The sequence below is a fragment of the Brachyhypopomus gauderio genome, chromosome 1 (genome assembly GCF_052324685.1).
Source record: "Brachyhypopomus gauderio isolate BG-103 chromosome 1, BGAUD_0.2, whole genome shotgun sequence".
In the NCBI taxonomy this organism is placed as follows: domain Eukaryota; kingdom Metazoa; phylum Chordata; class Actinopteri; order Gymnotiformes; family Hypopomidae; genus Brachyhypopomus; species Brachyhypopomus gauderio.
The window spans coordinates 4,688,403-4,706,440 of record NC_135211.1 but is presented as its reverse complement, the minus strand read 5'-3'; the positions used below and the strand labels follow the sequence as shown (position 1 = coordinate 4,706,440).

Here is an 18,038-nt window from a genome sequence, read left to right as displayed (position 1 = left end):
CCCACCTTTCCTTTCACTCATCTCCACCATTCGTGGCTCTCCGATCTCCAGGAAGAAGTTCTTGTTCTTTTCATACTCCTCGTCATCAATAATATTGATCTCAATAGTTTTGCTGAAAGAGAGAAAGAAAGACAGAGAAAGGGAGAGAGACAGAAAGAGAGGATATGGAGTTGCAGAGATGAGAGAGGCGTGAGGAAATAACAGTTTTAGAGGTGTCATGGAAAAAGGCTTTAAACATGGCCAGTGTAAACAGAAAAAAACGAAATTTAAAGAAAGTTCTCTCTGAAAATCAGCACTACAAGTGCAATGTACTCCATGTTACCACTACAGAAACACTACAGAAACACTACAGAAATAGTGCAGAAATGCTACAGTAACTTTACTATAAAACTGCACTAACAGTTCACAATAATTTTTATAATTCTAATAATACCACAGTAACACTGCACAAATACTGCAGTAACATAGACAGAGATAACACTACTAAAACTAAACTAACACTACTAACACTACTAAACATTTGTTTATGAGCCATGTGTAACAGCTCTGGAACTGGGCCTATTACCGCTGCCACGACCTGGTGGTCTGGGTAGTACCGGGGCAGAACTCTGGGCCCAAGATACAACTACAGGAGCAGGAGGAGTCAAAAGAGGAGAGCCGTTCTCATGACAACAGGTGTTGATAATGTTGCATGAATTATGATATTTTTGCCTGGATGTTTCCACTGTGGAGGCTTTTCTGTTATGATGCATGTCTACAGAAACTGAATCATGGTGATTCCTGTAAGGCCCCAGTGTCACGGTACGGCGGGCCCCCTGCTGGTCGCCCCCGTAAACAACAGCAGTTGTCTTGTTGCGTTGTGTTTATCCCTCAGGTGGGCAGGGCCTATGATCCGCCTCACCTGACGGTCATTTGTCTGTCTATATGTCTTGTACCAGTTAACTGCTGGTCATTGTATCCTTAATTTGGATCTTGTTACGGGTTTTTGATTTGCTCACTTTATTCATTAAAACCTCCTTTTCTTGGCGTTATTGCTTCCATTTTATTTCACACTCCCTGCCCGTCACACTCAGCTGTAGACATTTGTATTGAAAGTGTGCAGCTTCTCTTTAGATAGTAACCAAAATATGTTTAACCCGGCCCCACCAGACCCCATATGTGATCATCTCTGATCGCATCACTATACAAACACCACTGCCATCTGTAACTCTGAAGACCCTGCAAAGAGCATGCAAGGTTGTTCCATACGCCTTAGTGGCCTGCCGGCATCCTCAGTCAGCGGATCAAGGTTCAACACACCAGCAGAGCCCAATAAAGTGCTGGTCCAAGACTGGACTACAGCGGCATTCAGATAGCTTGTCCTCGCTGGTAAAAATGCTAATCTGGTAAATCATGGTGCATTCTAGCCTAAATGGTTAATACATCAATTACTGGCACACTATTCCATACACTTATATCACCTCCTCAACCCTCAACATCGTTCACAGACTGAACATCAGAGACAAACTTTAATACTCGCTGTCCAGAACAGTATGAAGTATGAAATATTTATCACCCTTGGAGAGGCTGGCAGGGCTGCCCCAAGCGAGCCTGATTAGCCACTGATGCCTGGGAGGAATTTCCGACCCTCAGTAACAGCATGCAGTATTTAACATACACAGAACGCAGCAAGATCACCCCACTCTCACCACCCATGACTCTCCACCCTCCCAACCACCCATGACTCACCGCCCCCCCACCACCCATGACTCTCCACCCCCCCCCCACCACCCACGACTCTCCACCCCCCCAACCCTCCAAGATCACCCCACCCTCACCACCCATGACATGACTCCCCCCCCCCCACCCAAGCTCACCCCACCCCCACCACCCATGACTCTCCACCTCTCCACTCTTGCTACACCACCCCTCATTAGAGGATGAGGCTAAATCCAGGAGACTAGTTCTAATTCTATTGAAAAGTTCTGACATGCGCACCACCCACCCACCCACACACACACACACACACACACACACACACACACACACACACACGACTAAGCTCAGTTAGTAGATGAGCCCCCTCATCAGAGCACGTGCTGTTTCTCTCTCTCTAAAATGAGATTCGGTGGCTCTTCTCTTTCTCGGTTTTTCCTCAGAACTCATCAGGTCTATCCCATCATTTCCAAGTCCTTCGCACTACTAGCTGAGAATACAATACAGGAACGAGGCAGGACCCAAAACCTTCAATTTACCATCCAATCATTGGTTCAGGATTTATGTAACTGCAAAACAAACAAAGGTTTTGCAAATGTTCCCATGACTGGATATTTTCAGGGTAGAGTGGGTTTGGGATTCTGGTTAACGGAATCACTTACAATCAATTCTTTCTGGGATAAGGCTGGTGGGTAATGTGATTCTAGGAGTATTCAAAGCTAAAGACTTCAAAGCTAAAGTGTCTTTGACTCTCTCGGTCTCCTTTTCTCATCCTCCATCACTCTAACCTCCTTCTTCTTTCAAGTGAAGTAATCAAAGCACCGATGCCTGAAAGTGCTGGGTAAATCAGCGTAGTACCTCTGAACCTTCTCCTCTGAACTAGTACTGACTGGAGAAGATTGGACACAAAGGACTGTCCAGAAGCCTGTCAACGACAAGAACAGAATGATAAAATCAAACACATACAACACAGGAGGTTGAGTGTGTGTACGTTTGTGTGTGTCACAAACAGACAGTGTGAGTGAGAGAGAGTGAGGGAGAATAGATCCTTACTTTTTGTGAGGAAAAAATGTAAAGTGTCTGAGAAATCTCATTTGAATATGAAAAAAAAATCCCCAGATTTCATTTGAATCTTTGTGTGAATGGTAATCTTTATGTGAATCGGGATGTGCTTGTGAATGTGAATCTTTCTCGGTGAAGGGTGTGGAATATCCTTCCACTTGAGAAACAGATACCACGTTCCCCAGCTTTAGCCTCCCCTACTAATCTATTTTCAGTTTCTGCCAGAATTAACTTTAAATGCCATTACAAACCCCAGCGACTCTAACATGGTGCAGAGATTCCCAGGAGTCCGCGTGTCTTTTTCTTTCTACATTACCATTTGTGGATCGAGGGAGTTTTTGCTCCTGTGGTTATTCTCCTGTGACCTCCGAGATCAAACACAGTTACACAGAGTTCCAAAAGACAGTCTGCTGAACTACAGGACGTGCTCTATTATGAGGACATCCAGTATGTATATCACAGCACCATGTACAATTTAATTCTTCATGTGAGATGAAGATAAAAGATGAAGATAAAATGCCTGTTTGCTCTTTGTTGGAGGCTACCTTGTAGGAGGGACAGAGTTGGGGTAATATATCTGGATGGGATCAGGGATGATGGTGTGGTGAGGGCAGGGGACCAGGCATGTCCATGTGACCCTGGGGGGTTAACTGTAGTGAAGACCACCCTGACACTCCCACGACCTGAACTGATCCCAAGGTTCCCCCAGGGGGAGCCGTCACAGGATTGTAGGGTCATTTCACAGAGTACATTTATATTCCTGTTGCTTAGGAAGAAATATTCTTTAAATGAGTCCTTGCTAGAAGCAAGAACTTTTTAGAAGATATTTAAAAGTTTTGTTTTTTTGGGACAGGCTATAAATGTTGGAGGGCTTTAAATTGGCTCTATTATAGGTGGGTGGGGTTCTGGGGTGGCGCTGTGGCAGGTGGGTGGAGCTATGAGGGGAAGCTACTGTAGTTGTTTTTTTGTTGTAATTCAGAAGTTGGCTGTGGGAACACTTCATTACCATAATGAATAATGTTTCCATCACGGAAACTACCACACTGGTTTGTTCTTCCAGTTCCACTGTCTGTTTGCCAGTGAATAATAATAATAATAAAATAAAAATTGCAAACAATTCTGTATAAACAATCATGCTGTCCAATTCATGTGGTATTTCATCAACTGGAATACAGTGCAAGCCAAACCAAACATTCAAAACTGTGTGGAAATACAGCAGTTGAGCTGAAAATGCCAGTTATTTTCTGTCAGCAAGTTTGTTTATTCCATGAAATGTTCTTTGATGGAAATCAGTCAGTCCCTTTCCTGCTCTCTCTCTCTCTCTCTCTCTCTCTCTCTCTCTCTCTCTCTCTCTCTCTCTCTCTCTCTCATACCTAGACACTTCATTGTTTTTTTATTTTGTATGGTTCTAGTTTGTATCTATTGTTCTTTGATGGTGAGACATGAAGGCTGTGGAATTTCTTTACCCAGGACAGAACACTACAACAGAGGTTTATCAGGTCTTGAACAAAGTAGTGTTCTGAATCAGTGTCCTGAGTCTGATTGTCCTGAGTCAGAGTGTCCTGAGTCTGATTGTCCTGAGTCAGAGTGTCCTGAGTCTGAGTGTTCTGAGTCAGAATGTCCTGAGTCTGAGTGTCCTGAGTCTGAGTGTTCTGAGTCTGATTGTCCTGAGTCAGTGTTCTGAGTCAGAGTGTCCTGAGTCAGAGTGTCCTGAGTCAGAGTGTTCTGAGTCTTGAGTGTTCTGAGTCAGAGTGTTCTGAGTCTGATTGTCCTGAGTCAGTGTTCTGAGTCAGAGTGTCCTGAGTCAGAGTGTTCTGAGTCTTGAGTGTTCTGAGTCAGAGTGTTCTGAGTCAGTGTTCTGAGTGTCCTGAGTCTGATTGTCCTGAGTCAGATTGTCCTGAGTCAGAGTGTCCTGAGTCAGAGTGTTCTGAGTCTTGAGTGTTCTGAGTCAGAGTGTTCTGAGTCAGTGTTCTGAGTGTCCTGAGTCTGATTGTCCTGAGTCAGATTGTCCTGAGTCAGAGTGTCCTGAGTCAGAGTGTTCTGAGTCTTGAGTGTTCTGAGTCAGAGTGTTCTGAGTCAGTGTCCTGAGTGTCCTGAGTCTGAGTGTTCTGAGTCAGTGTTCTGAGTGTCCTGAGTCAGAGTGTCCTGAGTCAGTGTTCTGAGTGTCCTGAGTCAGAGTGTCCTGAGTCAGTGTTCCGAGTGTCCTGAGTCTGAGTGTCCTGAGTCAGTGTTCTGAGTGTCCTGAGTCTGAGTGTCCTGAGTCAGAGTGTCCTGTCTTTCACACAGTCCTGACTTATATTTTTACCACGTCTGGACCACTGAGGACTCTGAAATCAGTTTAACAATAAAAATGGTTTATTTCCTAGAATTTATGTCTATATTACTGAGATGGTTTTTAAAGTGTAATGTGATGTAAATGTAATGTGCTCACTTGGAATTTAGTTTTACGGTCTTGAACTTTTTATGAACTAGTCCATCTAACCTCTGTATGGCCTCATCTCAGTCTGAGCCATCTTACACTTTTATGAGCGTTGGTTCTAACAACAGCCCAGATGGCTGATTTCAAAACCAGGTTGTATGCCTAATCCTGTCTTTCTGTATGCTATGATCAAAGGTACATTTATCTGAAATCTGGGCAGCTTAGGAAAAGCTGAATATTATCCACAGTGACCCAACGTGAGCCCAATCTCAGAACCCTGATGCTTTCACACGTTCAGATGCAATTACCACAGACATCTAAAAAAGGAGGAAGAAAGATTATTTTTCAATTTCCTGTAGTGCTCAAAGTGCCTTACCCAGAATCCCCTGATTTGTTGGGTTTCACACCAAATGAAAGCAGTGACACAAAAGTGATTCTATCCATGTGTGTTAATGAGGCAAACCAACACACTCAATAGCAGACTTCTAAATGATACAGCACATAGCAATGTAGATTCAGGTTGACATAATAAACACAATATAAACTCAAATAGACTAAATAAGCAGAGCTGCCCAAGTCCAACGGATCAGGTTCTTTCTTTACCAAAATCCCACCAATGCATAAACTGCACTGTGTAAAATATGCTTCAAAAGGGTGGTGTGACTGCTCTGATCTGGGATCAGCCATCCATATCCAACTGATCAGGTTTTTCACCCACATCACACCAATGCAAATTGCTACGCTGCAGAAATCAGAGCCTATTCTCGTCCTCTTCCCGGAACTGTCTGAGCCTCCAGTTCTTTTCTGAGCGTGTAAATGGGACCTCAACTGCTCCACCACGAGCCACACCGAGCCGGGGACTCGCAGGGAGACAGCGACAGCAACCCAGTGTGGTAATTAGTGTCAGATGTCTCCTCTGCGAGACACACAGCAGAGGAGGACACGGAAGCTACTTTAAAGCTCGCTGAGAAAAGCATCAACATAACCTACACAGATACACACTATGGCAGCTAGGGGATGGATGAAAACATGTGACTACCAGCCAATAAAATATGACAGAGAGAATCTTTAAACAGAAAGAACGCCATGTGGCCAAGTAGAACCAGCTCTCGGGTCAACGTGCGCGCACGCATAAACCACTCCCACACTTCCCCCAAACGCTGTTAACTACACGCTGAAGAGATGTGGGAAGGAGCGGTCTGGAGTTTTCAGTCTCATACAGAACGAGCTTCCTCTGCTCCTCGCCATGTCTCTTAAGTCATGGAAAGTATGTTTGAGTTTATGTTACTTTTCAAAACAAGTAGTAGTGCCAGAGTTTGAGAGAGAGAGGCAGAGTGAGAGAGAGAGAGAGAGAGAGAGAGAGAGAGAGAGAGAGAGAGAGAGAGAGAGCGAGAGAGAGAACGAATGAGAGATTTTGGAAGGTTGGAAGTTGGGTCTTCATGAGTAAGTTATTAAAATGAATTGAAGACAGAAATTGTATTCCAAGCACAAAAATATCTGACAATGCTTGCTACTCTTCACCATAAATAACCACAATTTTATGTACAGTCTCAAGGATAATATGTGTGCTGTCTGATATGAGCTTTGCATATACGTATCTATATGTAAATATATATTGTCTTAGCTGATCTTTCTGAATTATCGTAAGATTGTAAGAAAAAGGCTTTTCAGTTAGGTATACAACAATGTCTGTCTTACTTGCAATCACCATTGGAAATTAGCTACCATGTACATAGACAGTGTGGTTCTACTATTAATGCCATAGACCCTACTTCAGAACCCTGACAAAACTACAGACCCACCCTTTAGTTAAAATCACGGATTTCACTGGCCAGATTCCTTGTTATTTTGCTTATAGATTTATGTTAAAGAACCCTTCAAAATATCACCAGAAGGGGCTCATAGGCATGTAACACAGCTGTGATGCTCTGCAGTCACAATAATGAGCAGTTTTCAGGAGCAGCACACTTACACTGAAATAATCAGTACGTATATTTACAGTAGCCTGCATGAATACGTTGATGTTATTTATTTGATCTCATTTTATTTATAAAAAAAATTGTTTATATAGATTTTCTGTCAACTTTTTTTTGTTACCACTTCTTTCAAAGGGCCTAACTGCACACCCCTGATAAAATATAAGATTTGTACATTGTGATTGTCTGTAACATTAAAGACACTGAAAAAATAAGCTTGATTTGCATTATGGGAATAGAATTCAATGCAGTATTGTTTCCTAACAGACAACCATTGCTAAGCAACAACGTCAGTTTAATTCGCTGAGGGATTAATCATTTTAACGCCCTTTTCCCTGTCCCAGTAAGAACACAAACCAATGATTATGAAAACTCATTATGCTTTTATTATGACAGCCATGAAACATTGCATGCTTGAGTCTATCATGGCAATGAGCTCATACTCCAGAGTTTGGAGTATCAGCCACGTTCTAGACTGCCCTGGGACTGAAAAGGAAATGAAGGTAAAGAGAGATGGAGCGTGGGATGAAGAAATGGAGGGAGATTAAAAAAAGGAGCTCGAGCTGAATGGAGAGAAATTTAGAGGGTTGAAGTGGTGTTTATTTCCTTTACTGTGAATCATAGGGATAAATGAGGCCTATGTGCAGAATGTGTGTGTGTGTGTGTGTGTGTGTGTGTGTGTGTGTGTGTGTGTGTGTGTGTGTGTGTGTGTGTGTGTGTGTGTGTGTGTGTGTGTATTAAGTAAGGCCCAGGGAATAACAAGGCCTCATATGTTCAGGACAACAGCAGTCATGGAGCAGTCCCCTGACCCCATCCTCAGATTGGAAATAAATACGTTAATTCAATTATAATGTGCTGACTGGGTATGTACTTCAGAGAACTTTTGGGCAACATACTAAAGCTAAATCTTTATTTTATTATTGTTCTTCTTATATGCTAATAAAATTCACATGTCTGAGTTTTAAATATTCTAGGAAAAAACCATTTCTTAAAGTTTTGGATTACATTTACATTTAGGGCATTTAGCAAATGCTTTTATCCAGTGCGACAAGATACCTTGGCATTCCAGCCATGATGGAGATGACCTGGTGAGACCCTGTGTTCTCTTACAATAATAATGCATTTTTAAAACATTTTTTCAAAAGCACACATTATAACATACATTAGGTCTCAGTAGGAATTATCTATTCAAACAGTCAGTGTGATTATGTGTGTTGATGTGGTATCCTTAGGCATTATATGTGTTAATGTGATCTTCTAAGGGATTATATGTGTTAATGTTGTTTCCTAAGTGATTATATGTTTTACTACTGCAAATGAATACTGAGTTCAATCAGTCATGCACATCTGTCTCTGTGAAAACATCATTTGCAGGGGCACTGTCACGGGGGGCTGTAACATTCACAGTAATCCTTACACAAATGCTGACAACCCAGTGGTCCACTTGGAGAATTTACATAACATGTCTGATAAATTACATTAAGTTCTGTACATTTCAACCGATAATGAATTCTTTGTTTTTAACTTGCTGAATTACTGAAATTCAGTTATGGCCTTTGGTTTTAGTGTTCCACCCCAAGACTTTTAGTGTTCCTAAAAGTGACTCCTATGAAAAATGTCCAGGGGTTTTCATGGGGGAATATTCTCCGTCCAAGCACAGTTTCCCATGGCACTTACACCTTATGGCTTTGTTCGTGTCCATTTTGTTTTAGTCTCTGTTTCATGTTCAGTTACTCCCAAGTCTTTTTTGTCTTCCTGTCTTCGTTTGTCAGTCTTTACTGGCTTTTCCTTTCATTGTCTTTCCTTGTTTAGTTTTATGTTACTAGTTTTCCTGTTGGCAAGCTGTGCGCTTGTTATCTGGGGTCATATATCTGTCTACCAACTCACTGACCGTGGAGTCTGACAGCAGCTATAATTTTGTAGTTACCTTCAGTAAACACAGCTCACTCTCACACTTGTATCCTTCCGCATCGCACTGCACGTTACGCACAGCGTGTCCACAAGTTCAGAAAAACGAACCACGTCTTCTCCCCCTTCACTCATCCTGACAGCTTTAAGGAATGTGCAGGGCTGAAAAGTAACTGAATATAAATTTACCATTACTCTAATGCCCCATGTTCAGTCTTCATACTTTACTAAGTTGTAAACGCTTTAGGATAGATTAAACCCAACTGCATTTGTCTAAAGTAGCTACTTTGAGCTCATAAAGTGTGTATATTTTAAGCCAAAGAGTAAAAGAACCCACAGACCCCGCCGAACCCCTGCCCCTAATACAGCCTCCGCTAACAGGCTTTGGCATTGCATGTGGCTTCTTGTTTATGTTTTCATGTTCTGCTTCACATGTTCTCTGGTTTGGTTTGTTGTCACACACCCCTCAGCTGGTGTGTGTTGTGTCTCATTTGCCACACCATGCTGAGGTAGTTACATTATTATATTCGTCTCTTTATGAGCCTGTTGGGTGTCTTTGACCGAAGCTCCTGTCAGTTTGACTTTCTTCAGTTTCGGCTAGTGGTCTTTCATGGTCGGTTTTGTGTTCGTTCCCAGGTAATTAATGTCTGTTCAAGCACAAACCTGAGTAAGAATTCATGAATTCTTTAAGTTTGACTTCTGACACTATTAAAAACGTTCAGCTCTTGTGTCTGTGTGTCCTGTGTAATGTGAAGCTTTTGCTCAACTCACACCCTTCGCACTTCCTTAAGTTGGTTAACATTTCTGAATGGTTGAAGAATGCACACCGTATATCAACAGCACACAGCCGTGAACAGAACCATCTCAGTCAGGGCAGTGTAATGTAAAGTCTTTCTGATAAAGCTAATAAGTGGTGAATCAGTGTTAATGTCATATTACAATGGTCCATATCTGCAGTACATCTGCCACAGGAAGTTCTGTCCAGCTTTCCTGAAACCAGCAGGAGTTGAGTACACTGGCCACATGACATTATTTGCATGACACTGGGACAGGGGGAATTCCCCAGCGACACCCCAGCACTGGGTAATATCAGCCTGTAGTGACGATGCTCTTTGTGAATCAGGCTGTGAAAGGCATTTGGCAAAAGCCAGATGCTATAAAAAGAAAAGTGACCTATAACTGCAAGCATTAACATTCAACATCCAACATCTGCAATGATTATGATTTGTATATGATGTCATAAATCATAATTATTTTCTTATTAAACTGTGCATTTCTGCAGTTGCCACAAACTCAAAAGACCTGCCAATCATAATGCAAATTTGCCAAAACCAATTTAGATATACATAACCAGATGGTGTCAATAAATGATGTCGTTCTGCGTACTGTCCTATGAGCGCACCATCTCAGAAGCTACACAGGGTTCTCCAAACAGGATCCAGAGCCCAGCCTGTAGTCCTGTACACCGTCTATATATGGAACTTTATCATTGAGCACCACCAAAGCTTGCTAGGGCGCTTACTTCAAAGTGGCTCACTCGCCTCTATAAATTTGTGTATGTTTCACCATTAATCAGATTAATACGAGCTGTAGCTTAGGACCTTTTCCATTTCAAGCTGTTTGAGAACCTTGGGCTCATCCCCGAGTGTTTATCTTCAGCACGTTCTATCTGCACTCATTATATCCTCCCACGAATGGAAAATGTCTGGACTTCACCGTGTCACAAGACTGCAAATAATGGTGTGGCTATGTGTCCCATAAGAGGAGAGGGACTCCCGTTCCTTCACAACTCGCCAATGTTGAAGCTCGTCCCTCCAGATGAGACAGAGAGAGAGAGACACTTCTAAGAAGGATATCAGTTCGAAAAGGGGCAGTTTTCTTTTAAGTTCTGATAGACCCCAGCTGTGGAGAATCCTGCTGCTACATACCTCAGTCCAGACCCAACAACTCCCTCACCACTTGTTTCCACTGTTTTCACTCATTCCTATTTGTTCAGACTTTGAGTCACTTCAGCTCACACATGATCTTTAGCAATATGCATTGTTGATGTCATTGTTCATCAGTCTCCGTTGCAGTGGAAGAAATATATAAAATAACCATGAGCCATATCATACCTGCTCTGTGAGATCAACAGAGGGTTACTGAAACAAAAGGTCTTTTATTAACCAAGTTATCTGACTGTGTTCCTTAACTTGCTTATATAGTGTGAGAGCATCCAACCATTTCCCAGTAATTATAATGATCCTTCTGTTCTTACAGAAAGATCAGCCTTCTCTACAGATATTCTCCAGATGAAGGCCTGCTTCTAATCGCCTCGTGCCCAGCGCTACAATAACAAGCCAAGGTTAGAGGTCTTCCTCTCTTATAATATTCTTTGCTAACAAATTAGGGTCTAACAAACTGATGCATCCGGAGACATTGTGGTAAGTATCTAAAGAGACGCTATTCAGGAACGTTAAAGCAAGCTATAAGAGTGAAAGCAGAGTTGAGAGTATCATGAAGTATGAGAACTGGGGGTGGTTAAGAGAATATCATGAAGTATGAGAACTGGGGGTGGTTAAGAGAGTATCATGAAGTATGAGAACTGGGGGTGGTTAAGAGAATATCATGAAGTTTGAGAACTGGGGGAAGCAGACACATTCAAGGCAATACTACATCACAGGAAACTGTAAGATGAAAATCAAGTCAGTGAGATGAAATGAGTTAACAGTAGTTTCACACTGGATAGCTGAAACAGTAATATTCTCATCTGAAAAGGCTGAAAACTGCATTTGGCTGAGAACTGCATTATTTCCACTGCACTACTTTCTTAGATTGAAAATCTTTTAATATGGTTAAAAAGAAAATACAAAACAAAAAAAAAAACAGTAATATGTAGAGAAACAATACTCACGAGATCTCATCATTCTGGAACTCCAGGACACCGTAGGCATCTTCAAAGTCTTCTCCTCCTCCTTTGGCCGTCCCCTCGATAGTTTTGTAGGGCACCACCACGACACCTCGAGCTCCTGACGTCCGCACCACCTTTACCTCCATCATGCCGATACTCTCGCTCACATGAACCACAGGCTCCTCAAACATAAAGATTCCAGCGTGGTCATCATCAAAAATGGTCACCATAGCTGTGGACGGAAGCCCCAGTCCTGGCAGGCAGTCTACATGATTGATGACCGAGTTCTTATGGTCTAGTTCCTCAGACAACACCCTGACGTTACTGAGATGGACCAGAAAGTGCTCATCTTCCTCAAAAATGTCATCATCGATGATGTCCACGTGGATTTCCTTCTCGGTCTCGCCCGGTTTGAAAACGATGACACCTTCGGCGAAGTGGTAGTCGGAGCCTGCATTGGCAGTACCATCTTCGGTGCGGTAGTTCACACAGACGGTGCTGGTTAGATCGCCACCACGTCGTACAACGTTCAAAGCCACCGATCCACAGTTCTCCAAACACTGATATGTGCCTGGGTCAAAAAAGATCTTGGAGGAAAGATCGTTCTCTGAAACCTCTGAATGAAGTTCATGGATGCCCACTACTCTCCGAGCCTGGTCCGCTGCATGCTTCTTCAGGATGTTACCCGCGCCAGTCATGAGCCTGGTTGCTTGGCAGCGATAGAAAGCTCGGCTCTTCTGTTGTTGGCTGAGGACCTGATAGTTAGCGAGCTCAATCAACTGCTCCATCTCCTTTTCTGGGTGTTTTTGTTTCAGTTCCTTTAAAATTCTCGCCATCTCTCTCCTGGCTTCTTCCTCATCCATGACTTTAACTCCAGTTTCCACAGCTCCATCCAGGAACTCCTCCGCATGTGAGCAGATCATCTGTCCATCCATTTCGATGTCTGCCTTTGTCTGGACCTCTGGCTCTCCCTCAGTTTCGATTATCATTCCCCGCTGTTTCCCAACTCTGTACCTTTTAGACACATATTTGTAGAACAGAAGTCTACGATCAGCCACCCACGCAAACAAGACACATATGGGGAAGAAGAAAAGAGTGAGGAGCCCCTCCCACACCTCCACAACTCCAGGAGAAATAATTGCCAAGATCATGTATAGCCAAGTGTATGCAAAAATACTCCAAGAGGCAGTGACGAAAAACACTCTCAGGTGCTTCACCTTGCGATGGTCCCCATTCGGGATAACAGAGACGCACAGGCCAATGATGACAAACATGTTAAACGCTGCACTGCCAACAATGGTGTTTGGCCCCAGCTCACCCGCGTCAAAGTTATGTCCACACACTTCTACCACCGAGAGCAAGATCTCTGGGGCAGACGACCCCAAAGCCATAAGGGTCAGATTCGACACGGTTTCATTCCAGATGCGGACAGTGGTGGTGGTGGTCTCGCCGTTAGGCTTCTTGATGGTGATTTCTTTCTCTTGTGATGTGATGACTTCAATGGACGCCATAAAACGGTCTGCAATTATGGACACCCCTAGAAACATATAGAACAACCCAACGAAATAGACTGTAGCTCTAGCCAGCTTGTCCCCAAACACCGGGTTTTCTGGCTTCCATATCGGCAGGACCACTCCCTCTTTACACTCGTAACTCCCAGTGCATGCTGCTGATTTATTGGGTGAGCTTTCGTCCAACATCGAGCCTCCAGCAGCAACCTTCTGCAGCTCTTGGAACAAATCCATGATCAAGATGGCAAGAGTTAGTGTGAACGGATGGAGGGCTGAAGGTTTGGCCTGACCCATCTTGATCAGGTAATGTTCTCCTAGTTCTCCTTGGGTTTGTCCCTGTAGGAGATACACATAAAGGATATTTGATCAGAAAACATGTATGAGCAATAAGTAATTTAGATTAGAATATTATTTATGTGTGCAACGTTAGTATTTATGTGTGCAACAACTGTAACTGTCATGTACAACAGGTAGGCAATAGGTAATTGTTTTGTTTTTAGAACTAGGTTTAAAAGTTTTAAACAGTAAATATAATGTAAAAATGACATACATGTTACTTTGAATGTATCTTAATATTTAATTTAAACAAATGTAATCCCAAACAAATTTGCCACTGCTCAAAGCCTTCTGTCACTGCTGATGGACAACCCAGGTAATGCAACAAAGATCATTAACAACATATGTTGATATGATCCCTACTAGAATAATACCAGCATTTGATTATATGATCCATATTATAACATCACCTTAATCTATTTTATTTTCATTACTCAGTACAAGGAAACAGAATGCAATTGGCATGGTGCGCCGTGCACATCACACACACACACACACACACACACACACACACACACACACACACACACACACACACACACACACACACACACCACACACACACACACACACACATACAGGTATACAGTGTTTATGAGGACAGCATGCAACCACCATGGTTTAGGAGGACACTGCTTTCCTCATACCCTATCAATGAAATATATATGTCAAATAATTCAGTTTGGATCCATTAAGATACATCCCACTTAAAATTTTGTTTGTGGATAATAAAATCATGTGAACTGAGCATCTGACTTTTTACAGGTTTGAGGGGACACAACAAAACATGGTTTGCAGGGACACACATGTTTACTAGGACTGTTTACATAAAACACACAAACACAAACTTGAAGGTGGATTACCAGGACAACATGGTTTACTAGGACTGTTTATATAAAATACACTAACACAAACCTGAAGGTGGATTACAAGGTCATATATGGTTTACTAGGACTGTACTATGGAATCATTCTTTTTAATCAAAAGTATGTTGATAATACAAGTAAAAATCTTGTCAGTAAATTATTTACTTATTAATTTGTTACTTATAAATTCCTATATCATATTTTAATGTTCTTTTTAAGTCTCCCCTTTGTATTGCAATTAATAAAATTACTTAATATCATATGTAACTTAATAAAAAAATAAAATAAAATCCATGCATTAAAATATTGTTTATCTCAACTATTTAAAACACATGGAAAAACATTTTATATTTGAGAAAACATTTATTTGTGAACAGATTTACATGTAAAAGTTTATGAGAGTGTATTACAAAGTCAGTTTTTACAATTTCAATATTTAACTTTTTGCCCTGCAGCACATTGATTCCTTAATACATATGAATACTTTTACCCTGGCTTACAAATCTTTTGAAAATTCTTTAAAAACATCTTCAAAAAATCTTTAAAATCTTAAAAAAAATTTAATTATACAGTGGTATAAAACATTTAAAAAATGCCATCTAGCATGCAACATAAAAAAATGTATGACAGCATACCAGAACGTAATGCCAATCCAACAACTAACTTGAAATACTAACCTGGAAATAAACAAAACAGAAAAACACTTCGACAGTGGCTCCCTAACTGTATATCAGTATAACTCAAGGCTCCAGTTTAAGAACACTAAGTATGACTTCTCGAGAACCCTTACAAAAGAAGACTCCAAATATCAAGTACAAGCTCACGAGGCCCTTCCAAGAACCTACAGAACATTACATTTACTATATACAATACAATCACAACAACTATAAAAGTCTGCTATCAGTATAACTCAAGGCTCCAGTTTAAGAACCACTAAGTATGACTTCTCGAGAGCCCTTAAAAAAGAAAAGACTCCAAATGTCAAGTACAAGCTCATAAGGCCCTTCCAAGAACCCACAGAACATAACATTTACTAGATACAGTGGGGAAAATAAGTATTTAGTCAGTCACCAATTGTGCAAGTTCTCCCACTTAAAAAGATGAGAGAGGCCTGTAATTGACATCATAGGTAGACCTCAGCTATGAGAGACAAAATGTGAAAAAAAATTGAGAAAATCTTGTTTGACTTTTAAATAATTTATTTGCAAATAATGGTGGAAAATAAGTATTTGATCACCTACAAACAAGCAAGATTTCTGGCTGTCACAGACCTGTAACTTCTTTTTTAAGAGGCTCCTCTTTCCCCCACTCATTACCTGTAATAATGGCACCTGTTTGAAGTCGTTAACAGTATAAAAGACACCTGCCCACAACCTCAAACAGTCACACTCCAAACTCCACTATGGTGAAGACAAAAGAGCTGTCGGAGGACACCAGAAACCGAATTGTAGACCTGCACCAGGCTGGGAAGACTGAATCTGCAATAGGCAAGCAGCTTGGTGTGAAGAAATCTACTGTGGGAGCAATAATCAGAAAATGGAAGACCTACAAGACCACTACTAATCTCCCTCGATCTGGGGCTCCACGCAAGATCTCAGCCCGTGGGGTCAAAATGATCACAAGAACGATAAGGAAAAATCCCAGAACCACAAGGGGGGATCTAGTGAATGACCTGCAGAAAGCTGGGACCAACGTTACAAAGGCTACCATCAGCAACACACTACGACGCCAGGGACTCAGATCTTGCAGTGCTAGACGTGCCCCCCTGCTTAAGCCAGTTCATATCCAGGCACGTCTGAAGTTTGCTAGAGAGCGTTTGGATGTTCCAGAAGAGTATTGGGAGAATGTCATATGGTCAGATGAAACCAAAGTAGAACTATTTGGTAAAAACACAACTCGTCGTGTTTGGAGGACAGTGAATGCTGAGTTGCATCCAAAGAACACCATACCAACTGTCAAGCATGGGGGTGGCAACATCATGCTTTGGGGCTGTTTCTCTGCAAAGGGACGACTGGTCCGTGTACATGAAAGAATGAATGGGGCCATGTATTGTGAGATTTTGGGTGCAAACCTCCTTCCATCAGCAAGGGCAATGAAGATGAAACGTGGCTGGGTCTTTCAGCACGACAATGATCCCAAGCACACTGCCAGGGCAACAAAGGAGTGGCTTCATAAGAAGCATTTCAAAGTCCTGGAGTGGCCTAGCCAGTCTCCCGATCTCAACCCCATCGAAAACCTTTAGAGGGAGTTAAAAGTCCGTGTTGCCCGCCGACAGCCCCAAAACATCACTGCTCTAGAGGAGATCTGCATGGAGGAATGGGCCAACATACCAGCAACAGTGTGTGCCAACCTTGTGAAGACTTACAGAAAACGTTTGACCTCTGTCATTGCCAACAGAGGATATACAACAAAGTATTGAGATGAACTTTTGTTATTGACCAAATACTTATTTTCCACCATTATTTGCAAATAAATTCTTTAAAAGTCAGACAAAATGATTTTCTCAATTTTTTTTTCACATTTTGTCGCTCATAGTTGAGGTCTACCTATGATGTCAATTACCAGCCTCTCTCATCTTTTTAAGTGGGAGAACTTGCACAATTGGTGACTAAATACTTATTTTCCCCACTGTACAATATAAATCACAACTATAAAAGTCTGCTATCAGTATAACTCAAGGCTCCAGTTTAAGAACCACCAAGTATGACTTCTTGAGAGCCCTTACAAAAGAAAAGACTCCAAATGTCAAGTACAAGCTTATAAGGCCCTTCCAAGAACCTACAGAACATTACAAGCTCATATGGTCCTCTTTAAAGCAAACTACAAACTCAGAACGCCCTATTTAAAAATGGGGGTGTAAAAACTCATAAGGTCCTATAAATGAAAAGAACCTACAATGCATAGTGATGTACAGTTGTGATCAAATTTATTCAACCCCCAATGCTGCGAAGGGTTTTATGGAATTCAGTGCACATTTGTAATTGTGTTCATAATGAAATCTTACAAGGACTTGTTAAAGAACTAAATGCAACTAAGATAGCATCAATTTTTTTTGTCATAAAGTATTAAATGGCCTTTTTGTGATTTCTTCATTGACACAATTATTCAACCCCTTTACGACTACCACTCCTAAGAACAGAGGTTCATTCCAGTGTTTTCCATCAGGTATTGAAAACATCTGTGGATGTCAACGAGCAGCAATCAAGCATGATAAGCACCAATTAGGCAGATTTAAAAGGACTGTGATACTCAGCTCCTTCTAGACATCTACTGGTGTGTTTCCAAGCATGGTGAAGGCAAGAGAATGGTCCCAGAAGACAAGAGAAGAGGTTATTGCTCTTCACAAGAATGGCAATGGATATAAAAAGATTGCGA

The 18,038-nt window shown here is 41.7% G+C and overlaps 1 protein-coding gene across 10 annotated transcripts in view; it reads right to left on the bottom strand.

Moving 5' to 3' along the window:
- slc8a1a (solute carrier family 8 member 1a) overlaps positions 1-18,038 on the bottom strand; it is a 44,805-nt gene that overhangs the window by 14,118 nt on the left and 12,649 nt on the right. For 6 of the 10 annotated variants that reach the window (XM_077014300.1, XM_077014453.1, XM_077014725.1 and 3 more), the window contains exons 2-3: positions 11,954-13,797; positions 6-112 (exon numbers count right to left, since the gene is read on the bottom strand). In XM_077014300.1, the coding sequence (XP_076870415.1) occupies positions 6-112; positions 11,954-13,755 (1,909 nt within the window). In that variant the 5' untranslated portion in view covers positions 13,756-13,797. Of the gene's footprint in view, positions 1-5; positions 113-2,553; positions 2,621-11,953; positions 13,798-18,038 lie in introns of those variants that run through there. The other 4 variants (XM_077014635.1, XM_077014898.1, XM_077014989.1 and 1 more) reach the window with 3 other exon arrangements.